Below are 19,636 nucleotides of genomic sequence, written 5' to 3'. Positions count from 1 at the left end.
TTTCCCTTCACCCCACATCCATGCAAGCTTCATGACTCCAGAGCAGTTGAGTTGTTACCAAATGAGAGAAGTTCTCCCTCGTTCCTGTGGCTTTGGAGGAGGACAGGACTCTGCCCCTCAGATACCATCACCACTGGGACAGGTCAGTCTCCTCAGACATGAGCTCACCTCCTCCTCCTGCCCAGACCCGCAGGCAGAGGTTGTGGAGATCAGCAGCACTGGCCCCAGTGCTTCTCAGTGCAGATGCCAAGCAGATGCAATCGTAACTGTTGACCAAAAACCACATATCTAAAAGCAACTAACTCACCTATGCTAATGAGAACCTCACCCCTTTCTGCTGAGACGAGGTGTTGGGTGAAGCACTGACACAGCAGGACAAACAGGGTCCAGCCTGGTGAAATTTTGGAAGGAAAGCATGGGAGGGAGGTGACTTGCTTGTGGTCATGCAGTGCTGCAGGGCTATGGCAGAGCTCTTCATGGGTCCCCCTCCTGCTGCTGTTAACCTGTGAGAAGATACTTGCTGGAGCTTCCCCAAGGCACACAGAAAGCCTCAGCCCAAAGCCCAGAGCCTGCTTAGAGGTCTTTTCCTTTCCTACCCCAACTATGAGAAAGAAAACCAGAGCATAGAAAAATGTAAAATCACAAAGTCATTCAGAGTTTGGGATGAAGCTCCAGTCTTCCTGCACCCAGGGCACAGCATCAGAACTGCTATTTGCTTGAAGAAGTGTCAAACAAGATCCAAATCAGGGCTGGTGCAAAGGGATCTCACTGACAAGCAACCAGAGAAGCTGTTTTGTTGCAAAAACCTGGTGCTGTGCAAGGTAGCTCAAAGATGTGCTAGCTTAAAACCCAAATCTTTGAAAAGCAGTCTTCTCTAGCAACTTCCAGTATGCCGTGTTTCTTAGTATTGGCTTCTACTGTGGCAGAAAGACTTGTTTTTAGGTGGTTGGGTTGCTCTCTGAGCTGCTAGACTGAATCCTACCTGGTGTGCTGGCTCTCCATGGTGCAGTTACAATATTGCAATTGTTGACCTGAAAAACATGAAATGGAGAATTAGGTAAAAGGAGATGTTGCAGCTGTGACAGAGCTTTTGCAGGACTCTTTGTGGGCTTGGCAAGGGAGGTAAGAAGGAGTCCAAATACATCTGTTCTAAAAGGCTCCCTCAATCATACCATGTGCTGTTTGTTTTGGAAAGGAAGGAATTAAGACCACAAACCATCTTGGGTTATTGTCCTGTGGGGAGTTTTTAATTTTGCCCTTTCCCTGCTGTGGCCTGGCTCTGCAGGGAGCTCTCATGCCAAGTTCAGTGGAAAGTCTGAGGTCTCCCCTGTAAGCACTGCAAGCAGGAGTTACTGCTTCAGAGCACTTCATGCCACATCTGTCAAGAAAAGCTGCTCATGCTCTGGTTGGGTCTCCCTTACCTGACAACCTGCAGGTGTTGGAGGGGTGATGAAGGACTCCCTGCAGCCCAGCTCTCCTGGAGTCTCCAGCTGAGAGCACTCAGTGGTACCTCACACTTCCAGCCAGCATAAACATGAACAGAGAGTATCATATCTGAGATAGAAATCCAGAAAGGATTTCTTTTCCAAGATCATAACTAGAAATGAAGTCTTTCTGGCAGGTCTTCCATGTGGATGTGCCAGCTGCCTGGTCAGCTGTGCAGCCCCACATCCAAGAGTCATATTTCACTTGGCCTCCATGGAAAGCAAAGGGAGCCCCTGATTGCAGAGATGGGTGGGAAACTGTTTAGAGAGGAGCCAGCAAGGAGCCTCCATGTGCCTCTTTGGACAGGACCTGATCTTAAATAAGTGGGAGAGGGGCTGTGAGGTCCCCTGAAGCTTGAGGGGTGAAGGAAAAGGTAGACTAGAGGACATTTCAGTCTCCCACACCCAGAGTGAGGGCTGTGGCCTTTGCAGGTGTGCCCAGACTCACTCTAACACAGTGATGACACATTTGGGCGTTGTCTAAAATACAGGGGTGGTGTGTGGTGTTTTCTCAGCCACTGCAGCTCACCCCTACATTTGCCATGACCTCTTCCTCTGCATAGCAGTAGGGAATGGGGTGACATGGCAGAGCTCCCACGGAGAGATGACATCAAGGACTCTGCCAGACTGAAGATTTCACCCGTCTTCCATGTTTCAGCAATCTTCCCTTCACTCCTCAGTCCTGATGTTGGCACACTTAAGTGCTGAGGGGCTTTGGTGGGTGATGCCAAAGTCTAATAAATAATCTACATCTATTCTCCCCTGAGCACAGCAAATCAGCATATACTGCACCCCATTTACTCCATGTTTTCTGGGAGAAAATACCCTTTGGGCTCCCAGCCCTGGAATCCCTTGCAGTCTGGCTGATGTGCACACATAGTCGTATATTCACTGTTTACTGTGAGAGGTTTCCTGATTAGAAGTACAGCAGCTCCAGGCTCCTTCCACCCAGCACCTGAAAGAGCCCAGCCTGGTGATGGTTCTAGTGGATGCCTCTTTTCTGCTGCACAGTTAATGGCATCTTGACTCCAGCCTTGTCCAGAAAAGGATGCTGACAATTTCTGTTCAGCAGTTAAGCAAGTTCTTAATTATGTAAGCGATACCTGCATGTTTTCTGAGGCATAAAAAATGGAAGGATAGGAGTACAACAGGGTAGTTTGTTACATACACATGAACTAAAACTATCTTTACTTCACTGTCCAAGCTTAGAAAAAATCCAGAAGGACACAAAGTGCACAATGAGTGACAAGGGAAAATGACTTTTTCTTCTTGGTCCTCTCAAACAGCTACAGATGCCAGCAGCAGCAGAGATTTAAAAAATTCTGTTTGTGACATAAAGCTCTGAAATCAAGTCTCTTCCTGTTCTTGGATTCGTTAGCTTTACATTTCTAAATTTCTGTGTTGGGAAGCAAAAGAGCATGAGCTGTGGTAATTCTGTTAACTGACAGAGAAAGAGTACTATCCCAGCAAGAACAGGCTGGAAAAGATAGTAGGAATCAGGAGGATTTTCTTTTTCACATTCTTCCTCACTTTGTTTACTCACCAGCTGCAGAAAGGCTGCTATGCCAAGTGTCAAGATTTTTCTCTTTCTCACACAAAATATTGCAAAATTTGGTGTTTGCTTTCTACCAGTTAAAAAATGGAAACACTTCTAAAATGTAGAATAGAAAGTTTTTTTCTAACTCAAGTTCACGATGCTACAAATTAAAATACAGAGTTATTTCCTCCTTATTAGCTACAATCTCACAGCTCACAACTAGTGTACCTACTGCCAGCTGTTAGCTAAGTAGACATTCACATATCAAGATATCTGTTAGCCCAAAGCTGAAGTCACTGCCAGAGGCTCATCCTCTGTCTAACAATGCAGGCAGCAGCTTTGTCTATCGTTCTGCCCAGTGCTTGGAGCTTCAGTGCCCTCCAGCCACACCCAGCTCTGGGGGTTCAGGGGGTCTCAGAGTGGTCCTTGAGCCCACCACAATTCAGAAGAATAATCAACAGCCTGGAGTCCTGGCTCTCCAGAGACACAAGACCTGACTTCCCACACAAGAAAGCATCTGCAAATCCTCAGCTGGATGATTTATTAGCAATTTTTGTGCACCCCAGCCCTGGCCCCATGAAGAAAGCATTGAATTAAGAGTTTCAAGCTGTACTAAATGAATCCCCTTTAGGGGAAAAAAATCGTGCTGTGCATAGCAGAGTTTTTTGGTTGTTTTTTTTTTTTCTGTGATTTTTGATGTGATTCTGGTTGAATTGCAAAGTTTTGCCTGACACAGGCTAAGGTATTCATGCTTTGGCTTTGTCTGATGTTAGAGGTCATAAAAATTTGGAAAGACTTTACCAGCAAACTCCTTTGGAACATTAATTGTCCATGCAAGTACTGTTTTTACTTGGGGGTCTGCAGATGGCAGGGCCACTTTGCCCAGGGCAGCATTCCCCTGAGACTTCTCATGAGCTCTGGCCTTCTCCAGGCTACTTAGGGTTTAGCGCATGGGTATAGTTTTTACCCTGTTGTCTTTCTTGTCAAAGCAGACCAAGTGAGACCCATCAGGGGAGCAGCAGAGCAGTGCATATATCAAAGCTTCCTGGGGACAGCAACTGCTATATCTGCTCCAGAACAGGAATATGGTGCTGGTGACTTTTAAGTCCTGCTTTCTTCATCCTTATGGGAGGCAACATGAGCAGAGCAGCGCATTTCCCAAAGCAAGTCATCCAGCTGTTTGCATGGAGGAACTTAACTCTTCCCCAGATTGTATAGCCCTGTGGCAGCCTGTGCTTGCATCTGCCCCCCTGACCCTTGTCCGGGGACATCATGGTGGGACATGAGCGGAAAGGTCTCACCATAGCGGCAAGGCATATTTATAATATTGCATAGTACATTTAGCTAAATGCATGTACTGATGTTCACCATCAGATTGTGGTACCTTTGCTGCACTGGCTAATACACACACTGTGGGTTCTCTGATAAATCCCATTGGCTCAGTGCAGAGATGGCAAATGTCCCAGGAGCACACACACTGGTTTCCAGATCTCACACGCAGCCAGGGCAGGGTGCACAGCACTCAGTGTTACTGTGCTGCTGCTGTGGGTGGCCCAGTGGCTGTGTGTTCTGCTGGCTTTTTAAATTTCGTCTTTCTTTTGCAGAGATTCATTTGAATGCTGACAAAAGTGCCTGGAGACATGGGAATGTGCTTCAGACAAATGCTGTATGAAGTGTAGTGTCCAAGTAAGCTGTAGCATGCAGACTTGCAAATGCTTTTGCTGGCTCTCCTCCAGAAGGATACAGCAGTTATCATATTCTTGGGAACTATACCCTCTTTGTTTTTCTCTGTTGCTTGAGGAAGGAGTTATTTTTACTACAATTACAGTGAGTTTAAATAGTGATATCTGTATGCTGAAATTGCTTTCTGCCCTGTTTCTATTTTTGAAACTCTTAAGATAACGTTTGATTACAGAGGAAAGCTGCAGTAATGGACGAAGTAATACATTCTGAGTGTTATGGTGACTCTCTAACACCATGTTGCTATTTTGATAATGATTCAAAAGAAGTACACCAAGGTAATTCTCTTAGGCTGGAGAAAACAAGTGAAAATGGGATATAAAGAAAAAGTGTTGTATGGGTGACCCAAAAGAAACTTGAGAATTGGCCTTAATTCTGTGTACGAGTATCCTGGGGGGAGGGGGCAGGGGCAGAAATTCCAGTTATTCCAGGGCTTTTCAATCTAGTGAGCAAGGCTTGGAATAGCCAGGGTTGAAGATTAACAAAGGTCAAAAATAAAATTAGATATCAGGCATACTTTTAAACATTGTTAACTGATGACAAATATCAGAAGGAGCAACCAAAGGAAGAGGTTAATTGCTTGATTATTGATGTCTTCCAAGGAGGTCTAGGGTCTTTCTGAGACACAGGCCTCAGGTAAGCAGACAGGAATGGCATTAACTGGTCATGTCTTTTGATGTGTTGCTCACCTGATCTTTTCTGACCCTGTGAACCAGGGATGTCTGCAATGAAAACTGATGCCTTATAATCTTCTAGGCCTCTTTTTCTACAGTAAGAAAAGGGTTTGGAGTCCATAGAAAATTGAGCTAATCTAACATGGAGAACAGAACACTGTCCTCTGTATTAGTTCAAACAGTTAATTAAATTTCCCAGCAATACTACAAAGAACAATCTCCAGTCTCTTCCTTAAAAAAGTGGACAAACAGCAGACCTTAAGTCCTATAGGCTCAGTTGCAGCTAGAGTTCATTAATTCTATATGAAGTCTACACTATACATCATACAGATCCCTAATATGTAGTTTTCACACTGATAGAGCTTCAGCACTGACCTGTAAGTTTCCCAGGTTGGCACAAATTGCCTGCTGCAGTTTATCAGGTTGATAGCTGCTTAGGAATACGTGGACTTCAAGAAGCTGAGGTTGTCCTGTAAATTGCACTGCTGTGCTTTTGATGCACTGTAGAGACCTCCCTTCTATCTCTTTTGAGACTTACAGAAAAGAGAGCACGTGGCAGCCTGAAGGGAACAGATCACTGCCCATCCAATGCACCAGTTCTCCTCTATTAAACCTGTTTGGGTTAGTGTGATAAGTATTGACTACCACAAACTGGGACCACTTTTCTCCTCTGGGAAGGAGGAAATGTTCTGTGTAATTGAAATACTTTTTAGTAGGGAAGGAGAGTTCAAAATCCATTTCAAGATCACATGACCCCAAAGTATACAGAGTCCTCTGCTTGAAATGACATCTTTTCAGAACAAGAATACCAAGGTTATTTCAGGTCTGATCACCGCCCTCAGGCTCAAAATAATCAAAGCCTGTTATCTGGATCCCTGCAATAACATGACTCATCAGGTAATGAGGACAGTGTCTATCATATGCTTCAGTCATTGCTTTTTAAGATATGTAAATAAGGAACTTCAAGTACAACTTATTCTTCAACATTTCTCTTCTCATTTCTGTTAATTCATCTTCAGAATAATTATTAAAATATAGCATCTTATCTTCTGACAATTACAAGAAGTAGACGATATCTCTCAGTTATTATATACTAGTTTCTTGTAATATGAAGTTGCCCAAGAGTCCCTCAGTACAGTAAGAGGCCTGAACATGTCTAATGAAATTATTTCTGTGCCCACAAGCAAGAACAAAGCATGATGATTACAAGAAAAACAAAGAAAAATGAACAAAAATGGAAAGTAAAAGTAACATATAAATGCATTTGCCTAGTTTTTGCCTGTTTGCAGAAAACCAGTGTGCCCTATGGATAAAGGAAGAAGAAATGCAAGTTTCTCAATCTTTGTTCTATGTTTCTAGATTATGCTCTTATCACTTTCTGTTCACAGCTTCCCACAGCCCTCTGGTTGTGAGTGCTGATAGGTACCTTAAAATGGCCTCAGACTTGGCAGGTGTTGGGTGTGTAGAAGGAGCCAGGTGTCAGCCAAACATATGGCACCTGTGGGCTGCTGCTGACAGAGTCTGTGTGTGGGGCTGGGTTTGAAATGTTGAGCAGGACATGGGGTGCAAGGTTTGTTTCTTCTGGCCTCAGCTGTCTAAAATTTGGCTTCCTGAAGCTGAGAAAAGGCTACCAATAACTGAGAGCGTATGCACCTCCAGACACCTGAGATGCCTATCTTAGGGTGGCATGAATTGCTTTCTAGACATGACTCTTCTTATCTGATTGTGAAGGGAACACAGGGGCTGACAAACTTCAGCAACTGACTTTTGGTTGTCTGATCTGGGGGATTTAGTAATCAAACTGGAGCACTTCAGTGAAAGGTAAGAATCAGGGAGATTTTATGAATGGTTGCAAGGTGAGAGATCCTGGAATTCAAGACAGAGCTTTTCAGCTGATTTGCTGGATGATCCAGTAGTAGCAGTGGTGGTGCTGCCAGCATCCTTCTCCTGAGGAGCACCAGTCTGATTGTGCTGCTTTTTTCTCCACTCTCGAAGGTCGCCACTGCGAGGTCCATCAGATGACTGGAAACTACATGTGGGACCAGAAGGCAAATGTATCATTTGATATTGGTGTGAATAAAGAAAGCCTGCTGCCTCTCTGGTGGAATGGATCAGAGCCTTTGTGGGTCACAATGATGAAAGCTAAAAAGAACGTTTCCATGTACTACTGGCCAGGTTAGTATGTGAAGAATTACTACAATGCACCTTGACATCTGAGCACTCCATATGCTGTAGGAATGGCTCTCTAATACAGTTCTGAAGTACAGATAGGAATTTTATGTGTTTTACTAACCAGACATAGAAATGAATTAGCTTTTCTTTGGTCATGATAATTTGCATATGCTGAGAAAGGAGAAGACTGAAGTGTCACTAGAGTCAGCTTTCCACTAAATGCTAACTTCAGGAGGGTGCTTTCTTGAAAAGCATTCCCTCCTCCATCAACTGCTTTTTCTTCTTGCCCACCTGTAACTTCTGCTATGCCGAGTGGTTGCTCTGTGGATGATTCACGGACCAATCAAAGTTAAATAATAACCACCCTCCCTCAATGCTTCTTTAGTTTTAATCTGGAAATTTAGTAGCTGATTGCTGAAGATGATCTTCTCTGTGAGGACAAAAAAATCCAGCTGAAAGCAAAGCATCCTTGTCCTCTGGTCCTCCTTCATTGTTAATTCATCTGTGGTCCCAGTTGGTCTGAGACTGAGACATTCATTTGGAGGGACTTGGCCTTTCTGTTCCTCATTTGTTAGATACTGGACCACTGGAATGACTAGGGATGTGTAATAATGAGTCCTTTTTAACAAACAGAAGTATTGTAACCCCTTTAGGCTATACATTTAGGGACTCACATGGAAATAGGTGTTCCAGCTGAGCAACCAGACCAAATCCCTTGCAAAGCACCCAGATTCTCAACTTTTTTACTTTCTTACTGCTGCCTACCCTAAGCAGTCTGCAGATATCCTCAATGTGCAAGCGCAGGCTGGAGGACCAGAGAGCTGTTAGAAGAGCTGTACTGAACACAGCCAGTGCCAGCAGGGCAGTGGCAGCTGACTCACGCCATGGGCTCCTGGCCAGCTCATCTCTGCATCCCAATGCACGTGTGCCTGGCCACAGTCTTTCCATGCAATGTGGCTAAGGGCGTCCTGGCAAAAAGCCCACGATTCTAAGGGATGGGAAGAAAGAGTGAACCAAGATGAAAAACATTGAAAAGCCATCCAGAGTGTTTCTACAGTACTGAAAGGCAAAAAGGTCTGAGGGTAACAATATTGCCTTATGGACTCAGAGGCAGTCAAAGAGTTTACATCAGCCCTGAAAAAAGGCTGCTTCCTACTGAAGATGCCTCAAGTGATCTAAGAACAAGGCAAATAGTAGGATATAGAAATTATACAAGAATGTAGGAATTCTTCTAAAAATTTACAAAAATATCTCTTTCTGTAGATTATTCATTTTTAACTACTATTGTAATTGCTCTCAATAGGTATAATTATGTACTGAATAGATGTAACAGCCTGCAGAGAGTTGCTGAAATCCAAAAAACCAGTATCACGTTCTATGAAGTGCCTTTGGACTTCGCCTAGATTCTTCATGTTGCTCTTTGAGCAGTGTTTCCCAGGGACAAAACATATGAGGTGGATACATATGTATCCCTATACATATATGTATACTCTTCACTCTGCCTGCAATTTCTAGCAGAAAATTGCAAGGAACAAAAGAGAACCCCTTTCCCCAGTGCTTACACTCCCAAGTGTATGCACTGAACTCTCTTATGACACAGAGGGGAATTTTGCATGGATTTGGCATTTTAGCTGTGGACCGTGACATCTGACTCTGTCTATCCTTAATTATTTATCTGTGATGGCTGACCTTTGGCAAAGCCATCAGTGCTCCAGTTCAGCAAAAGCTTGAAGCACATGTTTATTTTAAGGGTACTCGTGGTCTCAAAGGACACATTGGCCTTAGAGGGTCGGACACAGGAAGCAGAGTGAAATGTGGAACTACTGAACTAAAATACTAGGCTGTTGGGCTGCAGTAGGACTTCACGTATAAATGGGGTGAACAGAAGTCACTTCAAATGCAACAGCATTTCTTGCATTTTCCCCATATGATTTTTTCCCAAGCATTTTCTTGTTCCATAGCAAGGACAAAATCCTTTCTAAAAATTCTATAATTTTAAAGCTTAAATTCTTAACAAGCCATTTGAATGGGGAGCAATACCAAACAAAATGAAAATAAAACCCAAGATTTAATAACAAAGGTGAGTAGAGGTCCCACAGGCATTTGCACTGCATATGATCTGCTATTAGTGATTAGCTTTCCAGTCTAAAGATAGATACACTGCTGCTTAGTAATGAATCATGCAATTATGATAAAGACCCAAACTGGAAAAGTTTGGGAAACTCTTAATAGGAACTGCAATATATAGCCAAATTCATCACACTTTGTTCTGGAAGATGCTATTTTCTCTTTAGCTATCAGTAAAGACAAACAAGATCAATGAACCATAGCAGGAATGCATTGGAAATGCCAGAGTGCTGATTGCCAGGATTAACTTTTACCAGTGTCATTTCCTCCTCAGAGCCAGTTCCAAGATTTGCAAAGTCGGAACCCAAAATCTGCTGCTTCATTTTCTTCCCTATGTTCCTCTCTCATGTGCAGTCACTGCCTAAAGAAATAAAATCCAGACCCCAGCACACAGGAACACAGAACAGGAGAGCTCTCGGATGCAAACAATCACACAGCTTTATCTGTGAGCCTAACATAAACCCAGCAAAGACAACTTATGGACAGAATGCATCTGAGATCTCATTATTCTAGAAGCAGAGGAGCCAAACTATCGCCATGCTGGGAGTCCCAAACACCACTTCTGCCAAAACATAAGGCCTTGCCTTGTAGGGATGTTTTTCTCCTTTCTTCATGCTCTGTGTGGGGTGAAAGGCACAGCCTCACACCCAGGTTGCCTGTCCAAAGCATTGCAGGTGGAGAATGCCCAGAAGAGTGCAAGAGCATCCTGGTCAAAACCTGACCAGGACCACTGTCCTCACCCTCAGCCCAGTAAGTGGCATCATCCCAGATGCTCAAGCTCCTTCATTTTCCAGCAGCCCCTGCAACTACTTCAGCTGAAGTGCAGTGAGAACTTCTCTAAATACTGAAATGAGGGACAGAGGGGGGAAGAAAAAAGACTCTAAACTCAACTTTTTCCATTTAAACATAATATTTATCAGACCATGCAGCTAGTCTGGAAAGTTTTCAAAATCTTCTGTTATGACGTGAAGTGTCCAACTGTTAAATAAATGTTTAGAAATGTAATTTAAAGCTGGCAGAGATTCAGGTCTCCATGTCAGATAGATAAAGAGGGGTTTATCACTCTGAAAGAAGTCCTTATTCCTGCTCCAGTAGTTCAGGTTTTTAAATAAAAGTTTAGCATCATACAAAACTATGCAAAGGTATCTAGCATTACATCTTAGTAAATACAGCTTAACTATTTGTAGTTTAACCGAGAAAAACTTAGCATTCCCTTTGGCTGCCTCCAAATCTGTTAAAATTTTTTTTCCCATAATATCTAAAAGAGAAAATTTACCATCTATCCTGGCCTCTTCCAAAATGAAATTTAAATATTAAAGGGTCATCATAGCCAGTATTTTGGACTTGTAATAAGCCTTAACATTGAAAACCCTAATTTAAGTTCTATCCATCATAGAAGCTAAAAAAAAAAAAAAAAAAAAGGAAAAGGAAGCTCTTGGTGTCTAAATGTCTTGGATTTCAAATGGTACTGTCAGTGAACTGCACACTTGAAGACTACTATTTCATGGCCAAAATGATTAAATTATTTCTAATTGTTGCTACCCTGTAGTATTTTACGTCATGCTCATCATTTGACAATCTAGAAATAGCAAAGATAGCTCAGAAACTAAAATATCCAGATTCCCAAGAGGTTAATGCTCCCAGTTAAAATTATCTCATGAGTAATTCTGAGGAAAGTTATTTGAGAAAATTACAATCTGATGTCAGTATCTGAAGAAAAAATAGGCAAAATGATCATATTAGTCACTGGCTATGAGCAGTTATCCAGCTGAAGTTAAACACAAGGTATTTTAACAACTTTGCAAAAGCATTCTTAACTTCTTTCCTGGTTTTGGAGACAATATTGAACCAGACTCAAGTATGAAAAGAGAAATTGGTTCCAAAGTTTCAGTTCAGTCCTGAAATGCTAGCAAAGCCCACAGAGGACAACTGCATCCCCGCTAGCATCTGAGGTAGCTGAAAGCCCTTGTTTTGCTGCTGGTAGCACTCAGGACATCCTACAAAAGACTGGATCTCTGTGCCCTCAGGGTAGGGGACTTGCTGGGTATGACTTTAGGCCATTCATGGAATACATTTTTCTGATGATTTGGTTCAGTATCAGCATGGACCTATCTCTGCTGCACAGTGTAATTTCTTGGGGATGCTGTTTGCAGATGTATAGGAGTTTTATTGTGGGGTGATCTAGACAGTCAGTTCTTGTCACGTAATCTGCTGGCTGTTTATCCAGGCTGCAAACAACTGTCATGGTGGATCATGGTGGAGAGGTGAACACTGAGGTATTTTCATGCAAAAAGTGGAAGATTAAATCATACGTTTGGGGCAACAGGGGAAGAATGAAAAGTAAGCACCATCCCACAATTTTAATAGAAATAAAAATTAGATATAGCTTCAAGAGTAGGCAAATGTGTTTTTACAGGAAAATAAATCCGTTGACTACATTTGATGTTTATTATTGCAAATAATTAATTAATCATAACAGATGGGGTTCCTTGAAACACACAAAGCATGTGCAGACCTGGAAGCTGCTACCACAGGCGAAGAGACTGAATCTGTCATGTGTGCTATGGCCCTTTAACTTTTAGAAAGGATAATTTCCATCTGATTTATCTGGCTTTCTGCAAATAATTTTTTAAGGTTTTAAAAATTTCCTAAGCTTAAACATGTAAGTTTTTCTAATTTTTCACTCCTGAACTATCACGTCAGAAGACTCCTAGCCAGCTTGGCCTGTGAGCAGTGTGCTTTTCCCCTGCATCCCAGTACTGCACCTGAGTGATGTGAGCTCATGGGAGCTGAGATGCAAGACTGACAGACTCACTTTATGGAGTGTCCCAGTAAGCAAACCTCTGTAAATCACCTCTGATAGTAGCTCCGCTTGCTCTAGGGCCCTCTCTGTACTTACACCTTCGTCTCACACTCCAAGCAACAAGTCAACATATGACAATCCTTAATGCATTTCACTTTCCTCCCAAAGGAGAAGCAGAGGGACCCAGATGTACAGATTCAGGCTTTGGCTTAGAGTTGCCTTTTTGACCAGACTGTGTTGCTGTATACAGAGACCATTTTGCAAAAGCTGTTTTGTTTTTTTTTTTTTTTTTGTTGTTGTTTTGTTTTGATTCCTCCTTGTGCCCCTTGTTTTCTGATGTATTTCTGAATACACCAGAAAACATCTAACTGTGATGGGAGGACTCTGGGGTTCTGGAATGATAATTTGCATTGATCCAGTGTGTCTGGAAGCATACTTCTTTTAAATATTAATATTATTCAGCAGCATAGTAACTGGAGAGCAAAAGGGCAAAGAAACCTCACAAAAACATGTTTTTCTATGTTCAGGGCCATGTTCTCCTGTAGGATTTGTTGCCATAAATTTTTAGGCCACAAAACAGACTTTATTTTGCAAGAAAGGCTGCAAGTTACCAAGAGAGTTAATTGGTTTACACTGTTTTAATAAGACCTCCTGGGAAACAGATGTAATAGTGGAGAGCCAGTATCACATAATAAAATACAGTTTATAGAGGATATTGCAATATGATACAATGTGCCTAACTGGAAAGTATTTGCTGATGTTTCAGAGAACAATATCTAAATCTATTATGTTGGAAGCCTGGAAATGAGGCTACATGGCTGCAAAAGTTAAAATATAAACAAGCTGGTGATTTAGGTGGAAATGGTCTGCCACAAGGGAATCAAGCATTTTATTATGGGCAGGTCACACAGAGACCTTCCTTTTAGAGAGGGAAATAAAAGGGTCCAATGTACAGTTTGCTACAAGCACTTGTCAAACCAACCTCTCTCCCCTTTTCCCTTGCCAACCACATGGTTTCCTGCAAGGAAGGCATAAGGTAAGTAATGTCACAGGGAATTTACAGACCTGAACTTGCACACCAGAGTGTGAGGTCTGTGATCAAGGTGAAATAGCAGAGCTTACCACATTTTTTGCTCGTAGGTTGCGAGGTGGAAATCCTTGGAGTCAGACCAAGTTACTGCCGCGAGTACTTCAGTGTCCCAACAGACAAAAACTTTGCAGATGCCATCAGCGATGCCCTCGAGTCTCTGTGGTATGTCACTAGATTTTTGCAGTGTGGGGTTTCTTCTCTCTAGGACAAATCTTTGGATTTACTATCAGGGAAATTTTCAGGAATGAGCTTCCAGGTATGAAAATGAGGGCCAAGAGTGCTTTATAGTATCATCATAGAAACAACACTGTAACAGAAATAGGTCCTTACATTAAGAGTAGAGGGAAAGATGTGCTCCTCTGTTTCTGTGTAGGCTGCAACAGGAGGAGACATCCTGACTTAACTGCTTGTAATTTGCTGTTTCAAACAACTTCAGGATGAGCCTGTGCATGTCTATTCCTGCAAGAAAAGGCTTTGAAATGCTTGTATTAGAGAGAGAATTTGGAAATTCTGAAATTCAGCTCCAGTCACTTGTTTATGAGACTGATGCTTTGGCTTTTTCTTCATTTTAGAACATCTCAGGCCAAATATTTTTGGAGAGGGCATTAATTTTGTGCAAATATGGGAATAGAATAGAATAGAATAGTTCCATTGGAAGGGACCTACAACAGCCATATAGTCCAACTGATGGGAATATATCTCTCAGACAACTCCTAGAAAAAATGTATGCTCTAGATCCAGCTTTCAAGTTCCGCCATCTCTCATTCAAACATTTACAAGAGACAATTCCACACAGGGTGTAAAATCAGGGAAGACTGCATCATCACATGCAGCACCAATGCCTTACTTTGGCTATAACTAAGCTCCTCCTTTTAAAGCCTTGTTGGTTCCATAATGAATCCAATCCTAGGAAACCCTTCTACTTCAATATTTGCAACTGCCATAGCAATTTGAATCCAAAAAGTTTTGTATTCAGGTGCTGAGTGTTGATTGCTCTTGAAATAAAGGCTCCAATATTATGAGAGTGCTGTTGGGGAAGTTGCTCCCCATTGCACACTGGGTCCTGCTGCACAGATGCTCACAAGGAAGTGTTGTTTGCAGCATGGGCTTAGACATCAGGTTTCTGAGACCATGTGAGAGGTTTTATCCTGAAATTATTTAGCTTAGATTTAAGGAAAGTTACCTGCATGGGACATGAGGAAGACATATGTGTCATAGGAGACTTTCTTGAGCTTTTGCAATGCTTTTAATTCAGTGAATAAAAAAGGGAATGGAAGATGTAATACAGACATGGGCTCTGACTTTTGGTGGAAACCCAGAATTACTGTAGAAAGATTTTTGTTCTGGTATCATATTGGGATGGGTCAAGATATACTTGAAGCTTCTTGCCTGATTTCTGTGAAGCACAGTGTATAAGCGTGCTCAGTGATTTTTTTTTTCAGCTCTATAATTGTAAACATGGTTAAAATGAGGCACAAACTGTTAAAAGTACCAGACCTTCAAGCTGTTATTTTGGGTAGCTGGAGAGTTTCAATAGCTAATTCTGTCCAAGCCACAAGGCTGCCTGTTGCTGTCTGTGGTGGAAAAGGAAAGGGACACAACAATGTTAGTGGAACAACTTTCAAGAGGTGAAAGCTGATGATTTCAAGAAAAGTGTAAATCCCTGCCACCAAGATGTCACAAATAACAGCTACAGTCTTCTGAAGTGCCCAAATCCTACAGATCATCCCAGTGCAGCAGGAGGTCCTGTTGCTGGTGTCTGTTTACACACCATCCCTGGTGAATTTCTTCCTGAGTTCTTTTCCTTTAAATGAAGTGCCCTGTCTCCAACAAGGCGGGAAAGAGGAAAAATGAATGATCTTAGATAAAATTAATAATCAGTTTGGGTGTAAATACTGCAGGGACTTAAAGAAAGAAGGAAGAGTAGAGAATTAACAGATTAAAAATCTGGTAGGTTTTCCTTATTCTTTCTCTCATCCTTCCTCTTTGTTTATTTCTTTAAGATTTAGAAGAAGAAGTTCCATGCTGCTGTGCCAGCCCATAAGAAGTAAAGCCTCTGAAATGCTTGTATTGCAGTCATATTCATTTAGCAGGATTTAGCATCTCTGAGTAGAAGAATCCTCAGCTTGTCATCTATATCTTTCACAAGTGCTTTTGACTTTTGAAGCTGTTCAAAAGCTGGCAAATGCAGTGTGTTTCCTTTCCACACCCTAGGTAATTGGAAAAGCTCATTAGGCTGAGTCTGTCCTTAGCTGTATGTGAGAAAACAGCCTGTGGCAAGGGCAGTCTGCTGTCTGGAGCAGTGCCTTGCTCAGTAGCCCTAATGGCAGGTAATAGTAGTTAAAGAACTGCACTTGGACTCCCACCATTAGCAAACCTTGCAGGGACTCCAGGGTAGAGAAGTACCTAACTCATCAGGGAGCCACTGAGCTTTTCTTGCAACCAAAGGAAATCATCCTTCAGCAATATTCTCCAGTCTTTTCAAACAGGTGCTTCAAGACCACTATTTGGACCAAGAATATTCAAAACAAAGTCAAGCATCTGTTTTTAGCAAGTGAAACTAAAACCTCCCTTGAATCTTTTCAACAGCCGTAACTTATGGGCTGTTGTAATCTACCTACCTTCCTGGAGAGGTGTCATGAGGTCTGCATTGTACTTGCAAAGTATGCTGGTCGAATATAAAATACTTTTTGGTGTTGCCATCAATGCTGTCCAACTTTCTTCAGCATTCTTTTTATTTATTTGGAAAGTTACTGGTGATGGAAGGAGACAGGACTAATAGAATACCTCTGTCTAAAGACTTCTGTCTTTACTTCTCCCATGTAAGCCATGAAAAGGGTTTTCTTAGAAAACTTAGAAAACCCTTTTTTCCATAGAAAAACAGGCAAAAATGGAAACAAAGTCATGCCCCAGACATGCTGTACCAAATCCTGCAAACTCATAAGCATACTGCATTACCGGAGCTTGTCCCATTGAAGTAATTAAATATTCTTCCTTACAGCACTGAGCCCTCACGGAGAAATCTCACCACAACCTAAATGAGATAACTTGTTTTATGCAATAAATCTCTGTCTTAGCTTCTATCTTGATCAAAATGATAATTTACTTACAGGTGAGAAGACATAAATTAGTTTAAGTAGCTTATAATACAGGTACTGCAACAGAATAGAACTATTTCAGTAGGTTCAATGACTGTGTATGCAATAGAGAAATTACAGGGTTAAATTTTAGAAAATAATTTATGCCTAATACAGATGGAAAGTAATGCTTAAAATGAAACTGGGGAGAGGGGAGCGCCATGTCATTTAAATTATTTTAAAATCTTGAAGAGTGAGGAACAACACTGTTCTGCAGGGCCAGCAGTGGAGAAGTTCCCACCCCACCAGACATCTTCATCTTCTCACAGGACTGCTCCTCTGAGGCCTGCTACAAACTGAGAAATGCAAATGACAGACCCTAATTCATTCACTCAGTCCCTCATCTCTGATTTGCTTCTTCTGTCCCACTCATTACACCAGACTACCCAGGTGTCTTTAATCAGAGGTGCTGGACTAACAAGTCTTTCTGTAGGGATCTTCATATGGATGAGAGCATGTAATATGGATGGCATACTCTGCCATATATTAAGTACAGCACAAAAAGACTGGGTTTGGGTTCAGGAGTATAGGTTTGTGATTTTATCCACACAACTTCTCTCAGGGAGATTTACAGTGAATAGTAAAGTGGTCATGAAAATTAAATTAAGCACTGATGTGTGTGCTATTCCCACTAATGAGGTTGAGAGCAGTCAATACAGAGAAGTGCGATCAGCTAAACTTGTGCAATTCTGAGATTACCTTAGTTTCCCTTGCTCATGTTCCTGAATAAAACCCCCTTCTAAAATCTCATCCCAGTTCATACTGCTTGGTGTTTTGTAAGGCAGAGCACATCCTGAGTTGACCTCTGTGGTTTGGAAGACCTCACACAGGAGAAAGCCAGAAGTGCCAAACTTTAATTAAAGCACATTTGACTGGTAATTCCCATAATCCTTTTAATAGGGGCATTCAGCAAAGAAACCAGAATTTCTTTGTTGTTAAAGGAAAAACTGCCTTCCTAATTCAAAGAGGTTAGTAGAGGACTGCCAGGCCAGCCTGCACATGGCAGTTTCCACCCGCTGCCTCTGATGGGAGTCTCAGGCAAACTCAGGAGACTCTGGGTGTGAATAATGAGCCCAGCAGTGCAATAAGTGGTAGGACAGCACAGGCTGGAAGCAGAAAACGGGGTTTTGTGGCTCTACATGCTTGTGAAGAAAACAATGCCAGCAGCCATGAGGTCTCCATGTGTGTCAGCTTTCACTCCTTGCCCTCTCTCCTGCACCCAGCAACAACAGTGCCGAGATGGCCGCAGTGTACTACGAGCGCATCGATGTGGAGGGCCACCACTACGGCCCTTCGTCCCAGCAGCGCAAGAACGCTTTGAAGGAAGTGGACAAAGCCTTGAGCAACATGATCTCACTCATCAAGGTGAGTGGCATCCATAAACCCAGCTCCTGGGTGCCTTTGGAAAAGGCTTTTAAAACTGGTCTTTGTGGCCTATGTAACACCTGTAACTGAATGCAGTGGCTGTAAATTTTTATTTCCTGAGAAACAGGCTACTGAGTTCATGTGAAAGTCAAGGCACCATTACCCTGATTATTATTTTCATTGATGGCATTATAACCCTCCTGGTGGATTCATACCAGTAGCCTCAGGAAGCCACAAACCAATATACATGTTGCTCTGTTTACAACTTGTGTTGCCAGCTGAACTTCACTGTAGGAAAAGGAATCAAAACTGTGTTTCCTAAGGTTTGTGGAATCAGACAATTCACTTTTATAGTGGTTTTAGACAGCATTCAGAACTTTGTACTTTAAACACGGTTTTAAAAAAGCATTATTAAAATGATTTTGTAGCAAGAAAATCTTTTGGGTAAATGGCAATTCAATTATGAATATTTCTAACAATGACAAATGCATGTTGGAGTTTTTATGTGTTTCAGTGAAGAGAGAAATATGCATCTTCAATATCACTAAATATTAAAAGCTCTAATGCTAAGTGCTCATGTTTGGGAAGGAAAGAGAGAAACACCCCTTCCACAAGTGGTATCATGGCAATATTGCTGCATGGGCTTGTTTTGGAAAAACTCTGGTGCTAACCTCTCAGACTCTTCCAGAGCAGCAAGTAAAAGTGGATGTCCACCATTGTGGGTGGGTGGCAAAGCACATTGCAGGACATTCATGGACATGATCCTTCTGGTTAACTTCCACAGAAACAGTGGAGTTCAAAAGGTGATTTACATTTTCCAGCAGGCACAGACAGTGCAAAGCTCTTATATGGCCTTAAAAGTTGTCATGCACTTTCTTCACAGAGCAAAGGCCTTCAGAATGATATCAACGTCCTCCTCTTCTCTGATCATGGCATGACAGACATCTCTTGGGCAAATAAAGTGATTGAGCTGAAAAACTATATCAATATGAGTGATACCATACAAATGAAAGACCGAGGTCCTGTTGTGAGCCTCTGGCCAGTTCCAGAGAAGCATGCAGAGGTGAGTACCACCTAGTTGTACCCCTCAGTTTTGTGTTTTCTCAGTTTTTATGCCAATTGTGTCTTCTGTTTTCTCTTAACATCCAAATACTGCTCTCAGAGATGTGTGCAAAAATCAGCTCTTATCAGGAGTCACACTTGGATCCTGTGACATCCTTGTGATGCTGGTTTCCAAAGAAAAGTCACACCAGGCAAACTAAGAAGCATGAACTTTCACTGTTACATGGCAGGGACGTGCTTTTAAACCCCACCCCTATTAGCTTCTGATAAGTAGCTAAAAGATGTTAGTTCAAAATGCACTTTTGGGATTTTATATATATTAATCAATTTATTGGCACTCTACTCTAGGATGTCCAAATCATCTGAAGCAGGTTCAGGCATTCATACTCCAGTAAACTCCCACTGAGGAACCAACTCCATTAGACCAGAATTGCAAAAAAAATTT

At 42.1% G+C, this 19,636-nt stretch overlaps 1 protein-coding gene and 1 long non-coding RNA gene across 2 annotated transcripts in view; one reads left to right on the top strand and one right to left on the bottom strand.

Moving 5' to 3' along the window:
- The window catches only part of ENPP6 (ectonucleotide pyrophosphatase/phosphodiesterase 6), a 29,687-nt gene that overhangs the window by 2,836 nt on the left and 7,215 nt on the right, over window positions 1-19,636 (top strand). Inside the window, exons 2-5 of the mRNA XM_041479977.1 lie at window positions 7,431-7,610; window positions 13,678-13,789; window positions 17,988-18,129; window positions 19,013-19,192. Of these exons, the coding sequence (XP_041335911.1) occupies window positions 7,431-7,610; window positions 13,678-13,789; window positions 17,988-18,129; window positions 19,013-19,192 (614 nt within the window). The remainder of the gene's footprint in view (window positions 1-7,430; window positions 7,611-13,677; window positions 13,790-17,987; window positions 18,130-19,012; window positions 19,193-19,636) is intronic.
- Window positions 985-19,636, bottom strand: part of LOC121360266 — a 30,213-nt gene continuing 11,561 nt past the window's right edge. The window contains exon 3 of the long non-coding RNA XR_005956179.1: window positions 985-1,031. This is a non-coding gene — a long non-coding RNA (uncharacterized LOC121360266). The remainder of the gene's footprint in view (window positions 1,032-19,636) is intronic.

The sequence above is a fragment of the Pyrgilauda ruficollis genome, unplaced genomic scaffold, assembly GCF_017590135.1.
Source record: "Pyrgilauda ruficollis isolate IOZ18807 unplaced genomic scaffold, ASM1759013v1 scaffold5, whole genome shotgun sequence".
NCBI classification, from domain to species: domain Eukaryota; kingdom Metazoa; phylum Chordata; class Aves; order Passeriformes; family Passeridae; genus Pyrgilauda; species Pyrgilauda ruficollis.
This window is presented reverse-complemented; position numbering and strand designations above follow the sequence as displayed.